A 20,057-nucleotide genomic window follows, 5' to 3' on the forward strand; every position below is an offset into this window, starting at 1 on the left:
GGATTGGCTGTCTTTCCTGTGTTTTGATTAAATGTTTTCAAAATATGGGGTGATCCACAGTTCAGTGTAAACAGCCATTAGAATATACATAGACAAGAAGCTGTGCATGTCTGCAAGCTAGTGCACAAGATATGTAAATAGCCTGTCACTCAAGCAAGGACTTTGGTCTTTATCTGGAAGTCTGTTTTATTTCACTGAACAATAAAAAGAGGATTGCTCAGCGCTGGATTAACCCTGTGTGGCAAGACTGTGCACAGATGATAGGAAATCGTATTCTCTACATTGTGACATTAAAAAAAAAAAAAGTCTAAGTCCAGATGTCACAGATGTGTGACATTACATAGCTGTAGGAACATGCCTGCATGCAGCATTCTTTTGCTATGAGCATATATGTCATGCATCTAAGGACAATACACCCACACAATTAGTAGAATAGTACAGAGGGATATGGAACTAGGATGTTGGATGTTTAGCTATAGCAGTGGTGGGTTGTTCTATCCAGGAGGAAGCGAGGTGGGAGGTTGAGCAATTTGGCGCCCACAGTCAACCATTCAGAAGCCTCCTAACATACCAAGTGCTACCTAAAGGTAAAAAGCTTTATATCCAGAAATATAATGTTAGATGAGTCCATATATTACATTAAAACAATCCCAAAAGTATATAAACAAATGAGTCCATCTATGTAACAGTTTACAGTCTTTTAGAATGTCCAGTGCATCTTACAATCCTAATGATTCTTCTAATTAATTAATTGTAAAAATGCTGCCTCTCCACCTTAAACTGAAAAACCTCTCACCCCACTTAATTGCCATTCTGTTTAAGAAAAGGTTAAAGCAGTAATAAACCCAAAAGCAAACATTTATTATATTGCAGCTTACCAATTCTTAGTTGTAATGGCTGTTAGTTTTAATTTTTTAGGCTTTCTTTCTTCTATTTTTAGCTGGTAATCTGGCCAGTAGGTTTGTTGTTTTCTAAAAGAACAAGCTCTCTTCCACGTATATCAGTTTACAGGGATGAGACAAACCATTTAACACTGACAGGTTGCTTACAATGATCAACTTTAATTCATTCATCCACCACAAGAAAACACAAAATATCGGGACTTTTTAAGTGCTGAAACCTCCTCCTAAAATAATCAATCTTACAACGTGATATTAAAATTTCATTTTATTATAAATGATTAAAATTGTGTCTATACCAAAAAATAGAGATATTATAAAAAAAACAAGAGTTATACAATCTAATAGATTATACACCCCCCCCCCCCCCAAGTATAGTAAATCCTCTATAGACAAATGTAATAGGCAGTCATGGATAACCATGACAGACAATATTTCACATATATGAGGAGATGCACAACCCGCCTTGTTTCACCTTTTCGGCTTCTTCAGGGATTTCTTTGGAGGGGAATGAATGTAGTAGACCTAGGCTACTTTCCCACCTAAGGGGCTGGGGGCGTCGGCAGTAAAGCATCACTTTACCGTTTTTTTTGCAGCGATTTTCAGCTGCTAGCAGGGTGCTTTTAACCCCCGCTAGTGGCTGAAAAAGGGTTAAAACCACCCGCAAAGCGCCGCTGCAGCCTACATTCAAGCTGATGGAGATCTGTTCCCCTTCCATTCAGCGGCTCAGATGGCAATTGGGTGTAAATGAGTGAGTGAGTGAAAAACGTATATAGCGCTGCACATGCGAACTGAATCGCCTCTGGGCGCTTGTTTGACCACTTCTCCCTTGAGCTCAGAAGAGGTGGGTTTTGATCTTTCTCCTAAAGGCCATGTGGTTCTCCTCCAACCGAATGGAGGTTGGCAAAGTGTTCCAAAGTCGAGGGCCTTGGACAGCAAATCTTCATTCTCCTTTGGACTTGTATCTGGTTTTGGGGATTTGGAGTAAATTTTGGTTGGAGGATCGCAGAGCGCGATTGGGGTTGTAGACTTTTATTTTGACGCATAGGTATTGGGGGGCATTACCCCAAATACATTTATGCGTTAGACAGAGTGCTTTGAAAGTGATTCTGTCTTTCACTGGTAGCCAGTGAAGGCTTCTCAGTGATGGGGAGATTGATTCCCATGTTTTTTTCCAGTCACCAGACGCGCGGCCGTGTTCTGAACAACCTGCAGGCGAGTGATTTGGTACTTTGGGAGTCTGAGATAGAGGGCATTTGCATAGTCCAGCCTGGAGTTAACAATTGTTCCCACCACGACTGCTATGTCTTCTTTAGGAATAAATGGGATTAGTCTGCGTAATAAGCGTAGCAGATGGTGTGATCCGCTGACTACTGACCCTATTTGTGCATCCATTGTTATGTAGGTGTCAAAGAAGACCCCGAGACTTTTGACTTTAGTGCTAGGTGTGATGATTTTTCCTAGGGAGGGCGGAGGTGTCCAGGTTGTTGCCAGTTGATTCTTCCGATTGGCGTGAAACAGCAGAAGTTCTGTTTTTGAGCCGTTAAGTTTAAGATAACTCTTTGTCATACAGTTCTCTATCAAAGAGAGACATTGCTCTAGATTGAGATGGTGATCCTTTTTGTTGCAAATACGAAAATACAATTGTGTGTCATCCGCATAGGAATGGTAGAGCAGCTTTTGGCTGCTGATAATTTCAAAAAGAGGGCGAAGATAGATATTAAACAGCACCGGCGATAGAGGTGATCCTTGAGGGACTCCGCATGACACCGTGCGTTTTTCAGAAGTGAATGGTCCCAGTTTCACTACTTGTGATCAGTTTTCCAAAAAGGAGGAGAACCAGGGTAAGTCACATTCCGCGATCTTGGCTACTTCAGCTAGCCGAATTAGCAATAGTTTGTGGTCAACCGTATCAAAAGCTGCGATAAGGTCCAACAGTACTAGAAGACAAGGTTCTCCTTCGTCTGCGGCCTCTAGAGCATCATCAATGGATTGGCAGACCGTGTATATTCAACCACCTCTAGAGAACATGTCCGTGTCTGCTCTGCATAAGTGAAGCGAACACAAACCTGTCATCCACCTGCTCGGGGGGGATCAGCTGACAAATCCCCTGCTGGGCAAATGGATTGCAGCTGGAGTCTGCCCCGTGTATAAGGGGGGGCTAATACAGAATGTGTATTACTGGGCAGATCACAAGGTGAAAACAGAGGGAAAAAAAAATGCAGCCACCACATCTAATAATTGGTAAGCTGCAATATATTACATTTTTGGTTTTAGGTTTAGTACTGCTTTAACAGCGCTACCCAGATGACTTTGGCTCAACAACCAGTTATACTTTCCCAAGATATAATTGGCTGCAAAAATCATCGTAAGTTTTAGACTGATTAGAAGTAAAGCTGATTACGTTTTAACCTGCAGCAATTTAAAGACAAAAAAACCTGTTCTGTTAGTGCCAACGTAGATTAATTTTATGGGAACCATCCAAGTTGTGAAAGTTGTATTGTCTTGTTACTGTCTGTCAATCTTTCCCATGCAGTAGGCTTTCGCTTAGCCTCAACAATTCCCAATGTGGGTGAACCTTCCAAAAGCTTGTCACAGCAAAAACACATAAACGCTGTCTCTGTGTATTTGTAGTTGTTTTTCTTTTTTTTTAACATACACTGAACACATTGAAAGTGTAACTTCACCCAAAACGGGAAGTTTCGTTCTTTCTCCTCCTCCCCCCCATTCCTTTTCATCTTTTGGGAATGACATTTTTTTGTGGGGGGCAGTTACATGTTTTTGACAGGTACCCACCCCTTCATCCACCCAGATCACCTAGGTGATATATCATTTTTATATGGGACCACTCACAGGGCGCAGCGCGGCTTGTGCATGCACAGTGGGCAGCCGGCTGTGAAGGCTTAAGAAGTCACAGCCAGCTGCCCACAGTTAACATGCTGACCTCGGGGACCAAAGACCGGTGAATAAACTGGTTCGGGTGACAACAGCACTGGATCCCTGGACAGGTGAGTGTCTATTAACCACTTGCTGCCGGCTGTATGACTTTGTACGGCCGCAGTGTGGATCCCAATTGCCGGGAGGCCGTCTATATACGGCCTCCAGCCACTGGGGGCCGTGCGAGCGCCGCTGGTGGCGGCGCACGCGTGCCCACCGCATTACTGAGATGTCGATGCACGTGCCTGGCGGCCGCGATGTCCGCCAGGCACCCGCGATTGGCGGTTACACAGACAAGGACGTGGATCTGTGTGTGTAAACACACAGATCCACGTCCTGTCAGGGAAAGAGGAGACCGATGCTGTGTCCCTTGTACATAGGGATACAGATCGGTCACCTCCCCCCGTTAGTCCCCTTCCTCCACAGTTAGAAACACTATGCAGGGTACACATTTAACCCCTTCCTCGCCCCCTAGTGTTAACCCCTTCCCTGCCAGTCACATATATACAGTAATTAGTGCATATTTATAGCATTGATCGAAGTATAAATGCGAATGGTGCCAAAAATGTGTCAAAAGTGTCCCATGTGTCCGCCATAATGTTGCAGTCCCAATAAAAATCGCAGATCGCGGCCATTACTAGTAAAAAAAATAATAATAAAAAAAAATAAAAATTCTGTCCCCTATTTTGAAGGCGCTATAACTTTTGCGCAAACCAGTCGCTTATTGCGATTTTTTTTTTTTTTTACCAAAAATATGTAGAAGAATACGTATCGGCCTATTTTTAAAAATGGGCTATTTATTATAGCAACAAGTAAAAAATATAGATTTTTTTTTCAAAATTGTCGCTCTTTTTTTGTTTATAGCGCAAAAAATAAAAACCGCAGAGGTGATCAAATACCACCAAAAGAAAGCTCTATTTGTGGGGAAAAAAGGACTTCAATTTTGTTTGAGAGCCACGTCGCACGACTGCGCAATTGTCAGTTAAAGCGACGCAGTGCCGGAAGCTGAAATTTCACCTGGGCAGGAGGGGGGTATATGTGCCCAGTAAGCAAGTGGTTAAAAGGTTTTCCATTATGCTCGTTCGACAGAATCCGGACAGGCTGCTGTACACACTGGCCGAATGAACCAACTGTTTCTGTTGAACCGGCCATTATCGGCCAATATTTGGCCTGTTTGTACCAGCCTTAAGGTGTGAAATTGTTGTCAAATCACTGGGTTTAAAATTGTTAAATTAAATTTGATCTGAGTGACAGGCGAAGTTGAAGACCTACACCCCTTTAAAGGGATAGTTTTCCAGTACAATGTAGATTGACTTGTTCATGTCTTTTGCAAACCAGTTCTCTTCTCTGTCCAAAACTGAACCTCATTGTCTTTATGCACCTTAAAGCGGAACCTAACTGTATCTGAGAACCACAAACTGAAAACACTATTTAATTAATTTTTAACCACTTCAGCCCTGGACCATTTGGCTGCCAAATGACCGGGCCACTTTTTGCGATTTGGCACTGCGTTGCTTTAACTGGCAATTGCGTGGTGGTGCTACGTGGCTCCCAAACAAAATTGACGTCCTTTTTTCCCCACAAATAGAGCTTTCTTTTGGCGGTATTTGATCACCTCTGCGATTTAAATTTTTTGCACTATAAACAAAAATAGAGTGAACATTTTGAAAAAAAGCAATATTTTGTACTTTTTGCTATAAAAACTATCCCATTTTTTTTTTTAAAAGCTAATTTTTTTTCAGTTTAGGTCGATACGTAGTCTTCTACATATTGTTGGTAAAAAATATCGCAATATGCGTATATTGATTGGTTTGTGCAAAAGTTATAGCATCTACAAAATAGGGGGTAGTTTTATGGCATTTTATTATTTTAATTTTTTTACTTGTTATGGTGGCAATCTGCAATTTTTATCATGACTGCGACATTATGGCAGACACATCAGACACTTTTGATGCTATTTTGGGATCATTCACATTTATACAGCCATTCCGTGCTATAAAAATGCACTGATTACTGTGTAAATGTGACTGGCAGTGAAGGGGTTAACCAGTAGGGGGCGCTGAAAGGGTTAAGTGTGTCCTAGGGAGTGCTTCTAACTTTTAGGGGGCTAGGCTTATTGTGACACAACACTGATCGCTGCTCCCGGTGAGAGGGAGCAGACAATCAGTGCTGTGTCACTAGGAACAATAGGGAGATGATTGTTTACAAGGACATCCCCCCTTCTGCTGTTCCGTGACCCGATCACGGAACACCGGGGGACATCGAGTCATGGTCATGGAGACCGCGGCGGCCTTGCGCGTGCCCGCTAGAAGGCAGGTTTAAAGCAACGTTATATATATATGTTGCTTTGCCTTCCCGTGCCATTCTGCCCACATATATCTACGTGAGGCGGTCGGTTAATATTAAACGTGGGCTCATCCATCCATCTATCCGTGTCTTTATGCTTTATTTTGCTGAGAAATCACTTTGAAAAACACTCCACCCTAGCATTTCTAGCTGAGGCCATTTTGAGTAAGGGGGGATAGTTCATGTGGCATTTACTTCCTGTAATCCATCTGCTCTTAGCTCAGGCATGCAGGCAGGAGGGTATACTTGGCTAAACGCCTGCACGTTTACCCAGGGAGAGCGTCCTTCCTGATTGGCTGATCCACGCTGTGTCTCCAGCAATCACATCTATCGGGTCTGTGAAGCTTCCAGACCCACATAGGAGAGAGCCTAGGATCCTGGACACTGTTACATCAGCCAAGAATCGATCGATGGTCACATCAGGCTGGGTAATGTACTGTGTTCACCACTTGCAGTAATGATGTCATGCTAGACAGCACACAAACCAAAACCGCAAGCTTTAACCATTTGAAGTCTGAAGAGTGTGTTGGTCTGATTTGGAAAGTTTTTTTTCATACTTTTTCATACTTTTTACATCAAACTGTGTACATTGTGGAAACTTTTCTCTTCTTTGATCATATAAAGGACTGGATCTTCCGAAAATTAGAGTCTCAATGTATGTTTCTTTCTTCACAAACATGAAGTAGATTTATAATTGGTGAACTTTCAGGAGCGCAGAGTTTTCCTTTTTGGTGTATTGGTGTATTTGTGGTACTTCAGGGTATCTGGATCTCTGCAGCACGGACTGTTCTCAGCCCACACGAAGGGTTTAAGTATTTCATGGGATATTAGTTATTTCCCATTGAGCGCCAGTGATCGTTTTGTATCTATACTTGGCTAAGAAAAACCTTCCTCTAGATGAAAGAAAAAAAAATTATATTAAGACTTCGGGGATGTATGACATCATTTTGGCCTAGACCAGAAACCAGGAAGCAACTAATGAAATATAAAAACAAGGGTTTAAACAAGTAAATTGAATATACAGTACCTTCCTAAATATGTACGAAGATTAGCAGTATAGACGTAGAATTGCGGCCGTGTAACGTAACCCATTTACGTTACACCGCCGCAAGTTTTCAGTGTAAGTGCCCGATCCACAAAGCACTTACCTGTAAACTTGCGGCGGTGTATCGTAAACACGTCCGGCGCAAGCCCGCCCAATTCAAATGGGGCGGGTACCATTTAAATTAGGCGCGCTCCCGCGCCGGACGTACTGCGCATGCTCAGTTTTGAAATTCCCGCCGTGCTTTGCGCGATGTGACGTAATTTTTTAGAACGGCGACGTGCGTAGCGTCCATTCGTATTCCCGGACGTCTTACGCAAAAACATTTTTTTTTTAAAATTTGACCCGGGAACGGCGGCCATACTTTAACATGGCTTGACTAAAGTTAAGCCATGTTAAAGCAGGTGTAAATTTGCGACGGGAAAAAATTACTAGCGACAACGTAACGATGGGAAAAACCTTTGTGGATCGCTGTAAATCCTCATTTGCATACCCGACGCTGGAATACGACGCAAACTCCCCCCAGCGGCTGCCGAAGTTTTGCATCCTAAGATCCGACAGTGTAAGTCAATTACATCTGTCGGATCTTAGGGCTATCTATGCGGAACTGATTCTATGAATCAGCCGCATAGTTAGGACAGGAGATACGACAGTGTATCAGGAGATACGCCGTCGTATCTCCTCTGTGAATCTGGCCCTCTGTGTTTGTAGAGTGATTGCTTTGTTTCCCAGTGCATGCTGACCTGAAAAAATAAGAACCTTTGCAGACACTACACAGGACACTGTAAATAGGAGGTTTCACACCTTAATCCAGACCTGGGCAAACTACGGCCCGGCGGACCTTTTAATCCGGCCCCCGGGCGGAGCGCTAGTTACGTTGCAGTGTCATATTCTGCTGCCTATCTCAGAATGCTGCGAAAGTCACGTGGCGGCGAAATGCGCATGCGCAATGCATTCCAACGCAAAATGCAATGCGTTCCAGGGCATTCACGACACTACCCTTCAGTGAATCCATCAGAATTTGTCACGGAAGTGACGAGGAGGCATACACAGAGCGGCGGGGGGGGGGGGCGTTACTGAGACACAGATGATAACCATACACAGAGTGGAGGGGGGGGGGGCGGAGGAGAAACACACATACAGATATAATCAAAGAGACATGTGACCCTCGAGGAAACATACACAGAGCGGCAGCATTCTGAGATAGGGAGCAGCGGGAGATAAAGAGACATACAGTTGTAATGAGAGAGACATACATATATAATGAAAGAGACATACAGATATAATGAAAGAGACATACAGATGTAATGAAAGAGACAGGCCTTTCTTAAAGCTCAGTAGATTGCTTTAAGAAAGGCCTGGATTCTTTCCTAAATGTACAGAATATAACTTGAGTATTAAGATTTGTAGGTAAAGTTGATCCAGGGTAAATCCGATTGCCTCTCGGGGGATCAGGAAGGAATTTTTTCCCCTGCTGTAGCAAATTGGATCATGCTCTGCTGGGGTTTTTTGCCTTCCTCTGGATCAACTGTGGGAATGGAGTTGGGTGTATAGGATTTTACTGTGTTTTTTTTTTTTTTTTTTTTTTTTTTTTGTGGTTGAACTGGATGGACTTGTGTCTTTTTTCAACCTGACTAACTATGTAACTATGTAACTATGTAACTATGTAACATACAGATGTAATGAAAGAGACATACAGATATAATGAAAGAGACATACAGATGTAATGAGAGAGACATACAGATATAATGAAAGAGACATACAGATATAATGAAAGAGACATACAGATATGATACAGAGAGCGTTAAAGAGCGGGGGGGGGGGCGGAGGGAAAGACATACAGATGTAATGAGAATCGGCAGCACCGCCTCCAGCCCCGTGTAAACACACAGTAGCCTGCTTATTCCCGAGGTCGAGACCCCCGCACCCTAGCCTGCTCTGCTGAAGTGCCCGTCATACGCAGCAGTTGTGCCCACCATATGCAGTCTCTTGTGTCCGTCATACGCAGCAGTTGTGCCCACCATATGCAGTCACTTGTGCCCATCATACGCAGCAGTTGTGCCCACCATATACAGTCACTTGTGCCCGTCATACGCAGCCAGTGTGCCCACCATATGCAGCTACTTGTGCCCGTCATACCCAGCCAGTGTGCCCAACATATGCAGTCACTTGTGCCCATCATACGCAGCCAGTGTGCCCACCATATGCTGCTACTTGTGCCCATCATACGCAGCCAGTGTGCCCACCATATGCAGCTACTTGTGCCCATCATACCCAGCCAGTGTGCCCACCATATGCAGCTACTTGTGCCCGTCATACGCAGCCAGTGTGCCCACCATATGCAGTCACTTGTGCCCATCAAACGCAGCCAGTGTGCCCACCATATGCTGCTACTTGTGCCCGTCATACGCAGCCAGTGTGCCCACCATATGCAGCTACTTGTGCCCGTCATACCCAGCCAGTGTGCCCACCATATGCAGTCACTTGTGCCCATCATACGCAGCCAGTGTGCCCACCATATGCAGCTACTTGTGCCTGTCATACGCAGCCATTGTGCCCACTATTTGCAGCCACTTGTGCCCGTCATACCCAGCCAGTGTGCCCATCATATGCAGTCACTTGTGCCCATCGTACGCAGGCAGTGTGCCCACCATATGCAGCTACTTGTGCCCTTCATACCCAGCCAGTGTGCCCACCATATGCAGCTACTTGTGCCCATCATACGCAGCCATTGTGCCCATTATTTGCAGCCACTTGTGCCCATCATACGCAGCAATTGTGCCCACCATATGCAGTCACTTGTGCCCGTCATACCCAGCCAGTGTGCCCACCATATGCAGTCACTTGTGCCCATCATACGCAGCCAGTGTGCCCACCATGTGCTGCTACTTGTGCCCATCATACGCAGCCAGTGTGCCCACCATATGCAGCTACTTGTGCCCGTCATACCCAGCCAGTGTGCCCACCATATGCAGCTACTTGTGCCCATCATACGCAGCCAGTGTGCCCACCATATGCAGTCACTTGTGCCCATCAAACGCAGCCAGTGTGCCCACCATATGCTGCTACTTGTGCCCGTCATACGCAGCCAGTGTGCCCACCATATGCAGCTACTTGTGCCCGTCATACCCAGCCAGTGTGCCCACCATATGCAGTCACTTGTGCCCATCATACGCAGCCAGTGTGCCCACCATATGCAGCTACTTGTGCCTGTCATACGCAGCCATTGTGCCCACTATTTGCAGCCACTTGTGCCCGTCATACCCAGCCAGTGTGCCCATCATATGCAGTCACTTGTGCCCATCGTACGCAGGCAGTGTGCCCACCATATGCAGCTACTTGTGCCCTTCATACCCAGCCAGTGTGCCCATCATATGCAGCTACTTGTGCCCATCATACGCAGCCATTGTGCCCACTATTTGCAGCCACTTGTGCCCATCATACGCAGCAATTGTGCCCACCATATGCAGTCACTTGTGCCCATCATACGCAGCCATTGTGCCCACTATTTGCAGCCACTTGTGCCCGTCATGTGCAGCATTTGTGCCCTCCATATGCAGTCACTTGTACCCGTCATACGCGTCACTTCCTTCTTCTTCTGTAGCGGCGGCTGTGGCTCCTGTGTCCGCTTGGCTCCTCAGGCTTCCTCCGTCATGTCTCCTTTTCCGCCAAAGAACTCTTTCCAACAGTAAATGAAACTCAAAATGTGTTTGAGTGAATGTGATTGGAAATTTTCACTAATATGAGTCACAAATAGTGAAAAATTTTCATTGTTTTGGAAAATTTTGTTTAATAAATACATATTTTTTTCTTGTAAGGCAACCTCACTTTTTCATTGTTTAACTATAACAAGTACTCGTACCAGTTGTCCAACAATGATATTTACTGCTTTTTATAAAGAAATACAATTGATTTTATGCAGTATTGAGTTTAGCCTTTTGGCCCGGCCCTCCAAAATATTTTTAGTTTCTCATGTGGCCCCATCGAAAAAATAATTGCCCACCCCTGCCTTAATCCCTTGCTTTCTTCCCTGGTGTTCACGGAGAAAATGAAAAGATACCTCTCAAACAGATAAATGATAGCAGTAAAAATCTGATAGAATTTATAATCCCCTTCCCACTTTACCAAAAAAGGACCTGGCAGGAATTGGGCTTCAAAGCTCAATTTTGGGACGCTAGAACAATCAATATTTAATCAAGTTATATATTTATTTAATTATTAAATATATTAACATTGAACTAGCATATACAGTATCTCACAAAAGTGAGTACACCCCCTCACATTTTTGTAAATATTTTATTATATCTTTTCATGTGACAACACTGAAGAAATTACACTTTGCTACAATAAAAAGTAGTGAGTGTACAGCTTGTATAACAGTGTAAATTTGCTGTCCCCTCAAAATGACTCAACACACAGCCATTCATGTCTAAACCGCTGGCAAAAAAAGTAAGTACACTCCTAAGTGAAAATGTCCAAATTGGGCCCAAAGTGTCAATATTTTGTGTGTTTTATTTTCTAGCACTGCCTAAACCCTATTGGGCATGGAGTTCACCAGAGCTTCATAGGTTGCCACTGGCATCCTCTTCCACTCCTCCATGACGAGATCACAGAGCTGGTGGATGTTAGAGACCGTGCGCTTCTCCACCTTCTGTTTGAGGATGCCCCACAGATGCTCAATAGGGTTTAGGTCTGGAGACATGCTTGGCCAGTTTATCACCTTTACCCTCAGCTTCTTTAGCAACAGTGGTCGTCTTGGAGGGGTGTATGGGGTCGTTATCATGTTAAAATACTGCCCTGCCGCCCAGTCTCTGAAGAGAGGGGATCATGCGCTGCTTCAGTATGTTACAGTACATTTTGGCATTCATGGTTCCCTCAATGAACTGTAGCTCCCCAGTGGTAGCACTCATGCAGTACCAGACCATGACACTCCCACCACTATGCTTGACTGTAGGCAAGACACTTGTCTTTGTACTCCTGGTTGCCGCCACATACGCTTGACATCATCTGAACCAAATAAGTTTATCTTGGTCTCATCAGACCACAGGACATGGTTCCAGTAATCCATATCCTTAATCTGCTTGTCTTCGGCATACTGTTTGCAGGCTTTCTTGTGCATTATCTTTAGAAGAGGCTTCCTTCTGGGACGACAGCCATGCAGACCAATTTAATGCATTGTGCGGCCTATGTTCTGAGCGCTGACAGGCTGACCCCTTCAACCTCTGCAGCAATGTTGGCAGCACTCATACGTCTATTTCTTAAAGACAACTTCTGGATATGACGCTGAGCATGTGCACTAAACTTCTTTGGTGGACCATGGTGAGGCCTGTTCTGAGTGGAGCCTGTCCTGTTAAACCACTGTATGGTCTTGGCCACCATGCTGCAGCTCAGTTTCAGGGTCATGGTAATCTTCTTATAGCCTAGGCCATCGTTATGTAGAGCAACAATTATTTTTTTCAGATCCTCTGAGTTCTTTGCCATGAGGTTCCATGTTGAACTTCCAGTGACCAGTATGAGAGAGTGAGAGCGATAACACCAAATTTAACACACCTGCTCCCCATTCACACCTGAGACCTTGTAACACTAACAAGTCACATGACATCAGAAAGGGAAAATGGCTAATTGCTCCAATTTGGACATTTTCACTTAGGGGTGTACTCACTTTTCTTGCCATAGTTCAGACAATAATGGCTGTATGTTGAGTTATTTTGAGGGGACGACAAATTTGCAATGTTATACAAGCTGTACACTCACTACTTTACATTGTAGAAAAGTGTAATTTCTTCATTGGTATAATAAATTATTTACAAAAATGTGAGGGGTGTACTCACTTTTGTGAGATACTGTATATTGAATTATGTCTTAAAATTTGCCTCCTGTACAGCCAAACATATACTAGTAGAGGAAAGGTCAACACTGAGCAAATCATGGTCTCAGCAAATTGCTGTCAGTCCAACACAATGAGCATGTTTACAGAAGGGATGAACACAGGTTTGACTTATCAATGTGCTGCCATTCATTTAATTATTCAGTTAGAGATTGGGTGGGTCCTGGACCAAGCTATATTGCTTAATTATAGTCTTTAGTAGACATGTGCACACTGAAATATTTTGTTTCGTAATTTTGTTTTCGTCCGAAAAATAAATGTATTTAGTTACTCCCGAAATTCGTTTTTATTTATTTTGTTTTTCGTAAAAAAAATGCATTCGTCCGAAAATCCAAATTAAGGTTGAATCTGTCATTAAAGGCTTATGGTGTCTGTCGAATGTTCTAAAAAAAAAAGAAGATTCGACAATCTTTAAAAAAAAAAAAAAAATTGACTCTTCATGACTGTCGAATCTTCATGTCTCTCTATGTCGAATCTTTTCTCTCTATGTAGAATAATATTAGACTAATAGAGTTAAGGTTAGGCACATTCGACCGCAACGAAAACGAAAATAAAGCATTTGTTTGTCGGATCTTTTGGTTTTCGTCATCTGTGCTTTCGTTATCGTTTGTTAAAAACGATAACGAAAATACCTGAAATTCGGACGAAAATGCATTCGGAGGAAAACTAATGCACATGTCTAGTCTTTAGTAAGCCCAGGACATGGGTTTGATTTCCGACAGGGGCACCTGGAACACAAGGTTAGCAAAACAGAATTATTAAGTACTGTATTTTAATTGCTTTGTGATTAGTTTTATTGAGTATAAAATTAGGTTGTTAACCCCTTTTTCATGTAGGGTTATCTAAGCATAATGCAAGGAATTTTTCTAATGCAAAGGGCCCAATGAACCTGGAAGGTTACAAGTTTACTACATATCACAGTTAGGAAAAAATATCTACAGTGATGCAGAAGTACAAACATGATAAAAAAAAACATGAAAACTCAACTGATGATCACAGATACGGCTTGAGTGGTTACTTAGAACATCAGCTCTATGCTAGCTACATACAGTATATCATAAATCAGTACCTGGGTGCACCATAGTCACACTAGCAGACGTCTCCTTATTAGCATAATACAACTGCTCAGCTGTATATGGTTAAAATGTTAGTTTTTTATGTGACATGTCTTTGTAATTAACATTACCATATTTGCCTTCCAGGGTTACCAGTATCAAATACCCTCTGATCAGTGCTGTGGAAAATGTGTGCCAACATCTTGTGTATACATAACTCCAGATGGAAAGACCATACTCCTAAAAGTACGGTAACACATTGGGTTTGATTTAATAAATGCAAAAAGGCTGCTCACTTTGCAAGGGAATTTGCAAAAATGTAATCAAGTTCTCAGGTTATCCAGACAATATAAAAAAAGATTTCTGTCAATCAGTTAAAGCGACTGTTGACCTATTTTTGTTAAAATAACATACGTGTCATACTTATCTGCACTGATTTTTCACAGAGCAGCCCTGATCCTCCACTTCTGTGGTCCCCCACTGGCACTTCTGGCTCGTTCTCCTGCTGAGTGCCGCCATAGCAAGTCACTTGCTCGATCCCAAGGTGCGCACTGTGTGTCCATTGACATGCAGGGAGTGGCTTGGCCCTGCCTCCAGCTCTCTGCTCACTGGCTGTGACTGTGATGACAGCAAAAGGAGCCAATGGCTTCTGCTGTTGCCTTTCTGTCAATTGATGAGAGAGAGCGGAGAGAGATGCTGCTCTTGAGGACAGTGCTACTGTATATCAAGATTGGGCGAGTTTTTTTTACAGTAATGCAGAGAATGCATTAGGGTAAAAAAAACTTCTTTCTTTAAAACCACTTTAATTTTGTAGTTATCGCCAGAAACTGTGCAATTGATCACCCATGAGTTTGGTTGACCACCATAATTAAAGTTGTCACCCTAGGAATAAATTACAAATACTCTAGCTGCTGATTTTTAACCACTTAAGCCCCGGACCTTTAGGCAGCTAAATGCCCAGGCCAGGTTTTGCGATTCGGCACTGCGTCGCTTTAACAGACAATTGCGCAGTCGTGCGACTTGGCTCCCAAACAAATCTGGCGTCCTTTTTTCCCCACAAATAGAGCTTTCTTTTGGTGGTATTTTATCACCTCTGCGGTTTTTATTTTTTGCGCTATAAACAAAAATAGAGCGACAATTTAAAAAAAAAAAATGCAATATTTTTTGCTATAATAAATATCCCCCAAAAACATATATAAATTATTTTTTTCCTCAGTTTAGGCAGATACGTATTCTTCTACCTATTTTTGGTAAAAAAAAATGCAATAAGTGTTTATCGATTGGTTTGCGCAAAATGTATAGTGTTTACAAAATAGGGGATAGTTTTATTGCCTTTTTATTAATTATTTATTTTTTTACTACTATTGGCGACGATCAGCGATTTTTTTCGTGACTGCAACATTATGGCGGACACTTCGGACAATTTTGACACATTTTTGGGACCATTGTCATTTTCACAGCAAAAAATGCATTTAAATTGCATTGTTTATTGTGAAAATGACAGTTGCAGTTTGGGAGTTAACCACAGGGGGCGCTGTAGGAGTTAGGGTTCACCTAGTGTGTGTTTACAACTGTAGGGGGGTGTGGCTGTAGGACTGACGTCATCGATCGAGTCTCCCTATAAAAGGGATCACTCGATCGATACGCCGCCACAGTGAAGCACGGGGAAGCCGTGTTTACATACGGCTCTCCCCGTTGTTCAGCTCCGGGGAGCGATCGCGACGGAGCGGCTATAAACGAATAGCCGCGCCGTCGTCCCGGATCGCTCCCCGAGGTAAGCCGCCCACCGCACGCAGCGGGGGGGGGGGGGGGACCCGATCGGACCCTCCACCCGCTAGAAGGCAAGGACGTATATATACGCCCATCTGCCTGTACGTGCCATTCTGTGGACGTAAATAGGCGTGCGGCAGGCGTTAAGTGGTTAAACAAGACACTTACCTGTCCAAGGATCCAGTCCTATCCTCACCCAAGCTAGCTCTTCCTTGATCAAAACCAAGTACCAGCACTTCTGTCCAAAGTAGTAGAGGAGGTGGAAAAGCGGAACCTCCCCTTTTGGGTGAAGTTCTGCTTTAAATAAATTTTGAAGTTTAAAATGAACAATAAATAAAAATAAAAAACTATTGCGCTGTGTTTATTCAATCCCAAAAAATTGTGAATCAAACACAATTATAAATGGTGTGTCTCCAAGAGTGTTAATTTTGTCGACTAAAACACGGCTAAAACTAAAATGGCTTTTTAGTCAAAAGACTAAAACTAAAATGCCATTTTAGTCAAAAGATTAAGACTAAAAAATTGAAATTTGACTTAAAAATTAACACTGATCATGTTCATACCTCAATACCATAAATACAATTTTAGATTTTTCATTCCAGCAGTATATAATGAGTTTGGAAATTGTTGACAAATGCTAACTAATGCATTACAATTTAATTACACCCATTAGATTTTAGATGACTAAAATTAGTTTTAGTCGACTAAAATGTACTGGATATTTAGTCGACTAAATACGACTAAAACAATTGCAGAAGACTAAAATGGGACTAAAACTAAAATGCAATTTTAGTCCTTAAGCCTCGTACACACGATTGCGATTCCTGAAGAGAAAAGTGCGATGTGAGCTTTTTGCCGCAAATTCTGACCGTGTATGTTCCATCACACTTTTTCTGTCAGAATTCCAGCCAAGAAAAGATTGAGAGCAGGATCTCAATTTTCGTGACAGGAAAAATTACTATGGGGAATCGCGTACGTCTTTATGCAATTACGACGCGCAAAAATATGTGCATGCTCAGAATCAAGCAGAACAGCCGAACTGCCTATTGAACTTCATTGATCTCGGCTCGTCGTACATGTTGTACGTCACCACGTTCTTGACGTTTGGAATTTCAGACAAGATTAGTGTGACCGTGTATATGCAAGACAAATTTCAGCCGTTTTCCTGCTGAAAAAAAAACGTGGTTTTCTTGTCGGAAATCGCGATTGTGTGTACGAGGCATACAATTTATATACAGATAGCCTCTTGGTGGTGGTGAGTTTACTCGTCACTTGATTATTGAATATTCCTGTGGAATTCTAGGACAAGTTTTTTTAGAAGTAGAGAGATACTTTTTGGATACTGAATATATTTTTATGGAACTTATAATAGATTTCACCTAATTATTAGAGGATTATTGGAGACACACAGTTTATAATTGTGTTTTATTCACTTTATTGTTATTTGTTTGATTGATTAGACAAAACACAGCGCAACTGTTTTTTTACATTTATTTATGTGTTATGCATTTGTATTTTTTATGCTTTTAGAGTGTGACTGTAGTAATTAGGATATGTACATTTAGATTAGCACTATGCACAGTTTTATATATATATATTCAATATACAATACATTGACTGAAAGATCTAATTGGAAATGGAAAAATAAGGGCATTTTGTGAACAGTGTTCAGACTTTTCCAGCAGAAAAACTGGTCGCTTATTTAAGTTTGTACATCTATGGCCAGCTTTAGAATCAACTGCATCTGTTGGTAATTACAATATCTTGATGGGAAGCATTTATCAAATATATATGAAGTTAATAAACGCCTTCTCCTGCAAAAGTTTACAGTCCACCTGCAAGGTCTGCCGTCCTGAAAAAAATGTTTTTGTAACTTTTTGGTAGGATGTATGAACAAACCGCAGAAAGATTTCCCAGAGATCTATTGGTGCCCAACCATAATTCCAAAAACAATTTGTTCTTCTTTCTGTGGGTCCACTAGTGCTTCTTTGGGGTTCTTTGTGATTTTGTATTTTACCTGGAAAGTCAATTGAAACCACAGCTGGGAGAAAAGATGATAATGTAATGTTTATATATGTTAGGAAACATTTGGAATCTGTTTAGGTCACAAAACGGCAGCCCTCAAAGTGCAACTGACAGGTGTGCTTTGGCTTAATTTCTAAAGCCAAACTAGCTGAGACTTTCATATTGATCACTTTTTCTCTTTTTTTTCTTGTTTTTAGGAAAGTGAAAATTGGAAATCTGATGACAGTTGCACCACTGTTACTTGTCAAAAAATAAATGGGCAATTTTTTTCATCTTCAGCGACAGAGACGTGCACTTACACCAGTGCATCAAAGGACTGTGGACTTGTAAGTTGCAAAGAAATTCAGACAGTTTGTTATAGTTTTGTGAAAATTAAAACTCTGTTAAATAATAGCAAAAGCAATACAGAGGAAAAGGGCAAATACCTGAAAGAAGGGGCATCCAGAAACACAGTTAAAAGAATCTCCAGCTCCACTGATTGCTTTGTGACAATACATAAACACAAACACCTGTTTGTTTTATAGGTACAGTGAGTATTGTGTATGTGTTGATTAATTTCCACATAGCCAGCATAGGTCAGGGATTATAGAAGCAGGGGTACTTTCTGTCAGTAATACATTACTGCGTATAACAAAAGGTTCCAGACTGCCTACCTGCCAGTGCAGTCCTGCTGGGTCATCACTGATATTTTTACTGTAGAGTCTGTCCACTTGTGTTGGTGAAATAGTGTTTACAGTTCACTCACTCTGTACACCTAAAACAGAACTAGTACAATGGTGGGGAAGTTTTCCATACTCTTTTTTTTTTTTTTTCAGTTGTAGGTATACTGTCACTAATATGCATTAGTACAGACCCCCCAGACAAACCACCCCCCTCCATTAGTACAGACCCCCCCAGAACAAACCACCTCTATTAGTAGGGTGTTTGCACTGACGGAGGGGCGTCAATACTTAGTGGCGGGGGTCTGTACTGAGGGGCGACTATAGTTGGTGGAGGGGGGTGACACCATGTTTTACTGCACCAGGTGACACCAACCCTAGTGACGCCACTGCAGCCGCGGGCTCTTATTTCCCCTCTCCCTCTCCTCCTCGCACGCGCTGCTGTACTAGTGAGCGGCACACTATGTTTCTTCCACTGCCTTCATATCGGCCAGGGAAGAAAAATAAAATAAAAAGGAGCAAAGAAGGATTGTGTGACATATAGTCCAAAGGACTGGCAGTCCCACTGTAACGCGGAAACTGCAGCCCAGACAGCATGCTCAGCTGAATGGGAGAGAGAGAGAGCCAGGAGCCCAGGAAAGCTTTCAGGGAAGTGCACCCAGGGCTCCAGAGGGCGAGGACAGTGCTGAGGGAATAAAGTGACAGTGCTTTTGCGCTAATATGGACCCTTAATGAATCCAACCCTAAACAAATTGTAGCAATAAGGTGCTGCAAAACCTAAAGTGTTTACAATACACACAAATATATAAAAATGAAGTGAAATGGGGTTCCGCGCATCCTAACACGCAGACATGATAAGCAAATAATATGTGATGACAAAGAGGAGAGCAGAAGAGCTCAATAAGGTCAAGTGTTACAAGTGAAACAAATGTCCACAAATCAAGGTAAAGTCACTGAGGTTAAATCAATAACCATGATAAATTGTCCATGAAAAGGATGAAATATAAAAATAAAAAATGTGGTGATCAAAAAGTGTATATACACAATGATAATTGAAATTATGAATAAGCTGCCAGAGAGATGGAGCTAATAAGATCTCTAAACAGTCCAATAAAAAGTGTTGCCAGACGAGTGAAATACTCCCTCCCTAGGCTCCCGGGACTCTTACCTCCACGCAGATATTTAAGTGCATCCACTATAGGTATCACTGACAGTCCTCCGCAAATGGTCTCCACCAATCCTCCTTAGACATCCATGGCTGGATCCTCAGTCCGTCCAGACAATGCTCGTGTCCAAGAAAAAGAACAGGGGAAACAAAAACAGAGGAGGGGACTCCAATCGTGAAGTAGTAAACACAGGGAGATTTTAATAAAGGAAAAAACCTGCGCTTACATGCGATCTAAAATAATACAGCAAAGAAATTTCAAAACGAGCGGC

General features: G+C 42.5%; 1 protein-coding gene across 1 annotated transcript in view; it reads left to right on the forward strand.

Annotated features, from left to right (window-relative positions):
* LOC120916788 (hemocytin-like) overlaps positions 1–20,057 on the forward strand; it is an 89,342-nt gene that overhangs the window by 58,920 nt on the left and 10,365 nt on the right. Inside the window, exons 8-9 of the mRNA XM_040327725.1 lie at positions 14,314–14,412; positions 18,159–18,287. Of these exons, the coding sequence (XP_040183659.1) occupies positions 14,314–14,412; positions 18,159–18,287 (228 nt within the window). The remainder of the gene's footprint in view (positions 1–14,313; positions 14,413–18,158; positions 18,288–20,057) is intronic.

This window comes from Rana temporaria, chromosome 11 (assembly GCF_905171775.1).
Source record: "Rana temporaria chromosome 11, aRanTem1.1, whole genome shotgun sequence".
Taxonomy (NCBI): domain Eukaryota; kingdom Metazoa; phylum Chordata; class Amphibia; order Anura; family Ranidae; genus Rana; species Rana temporaria.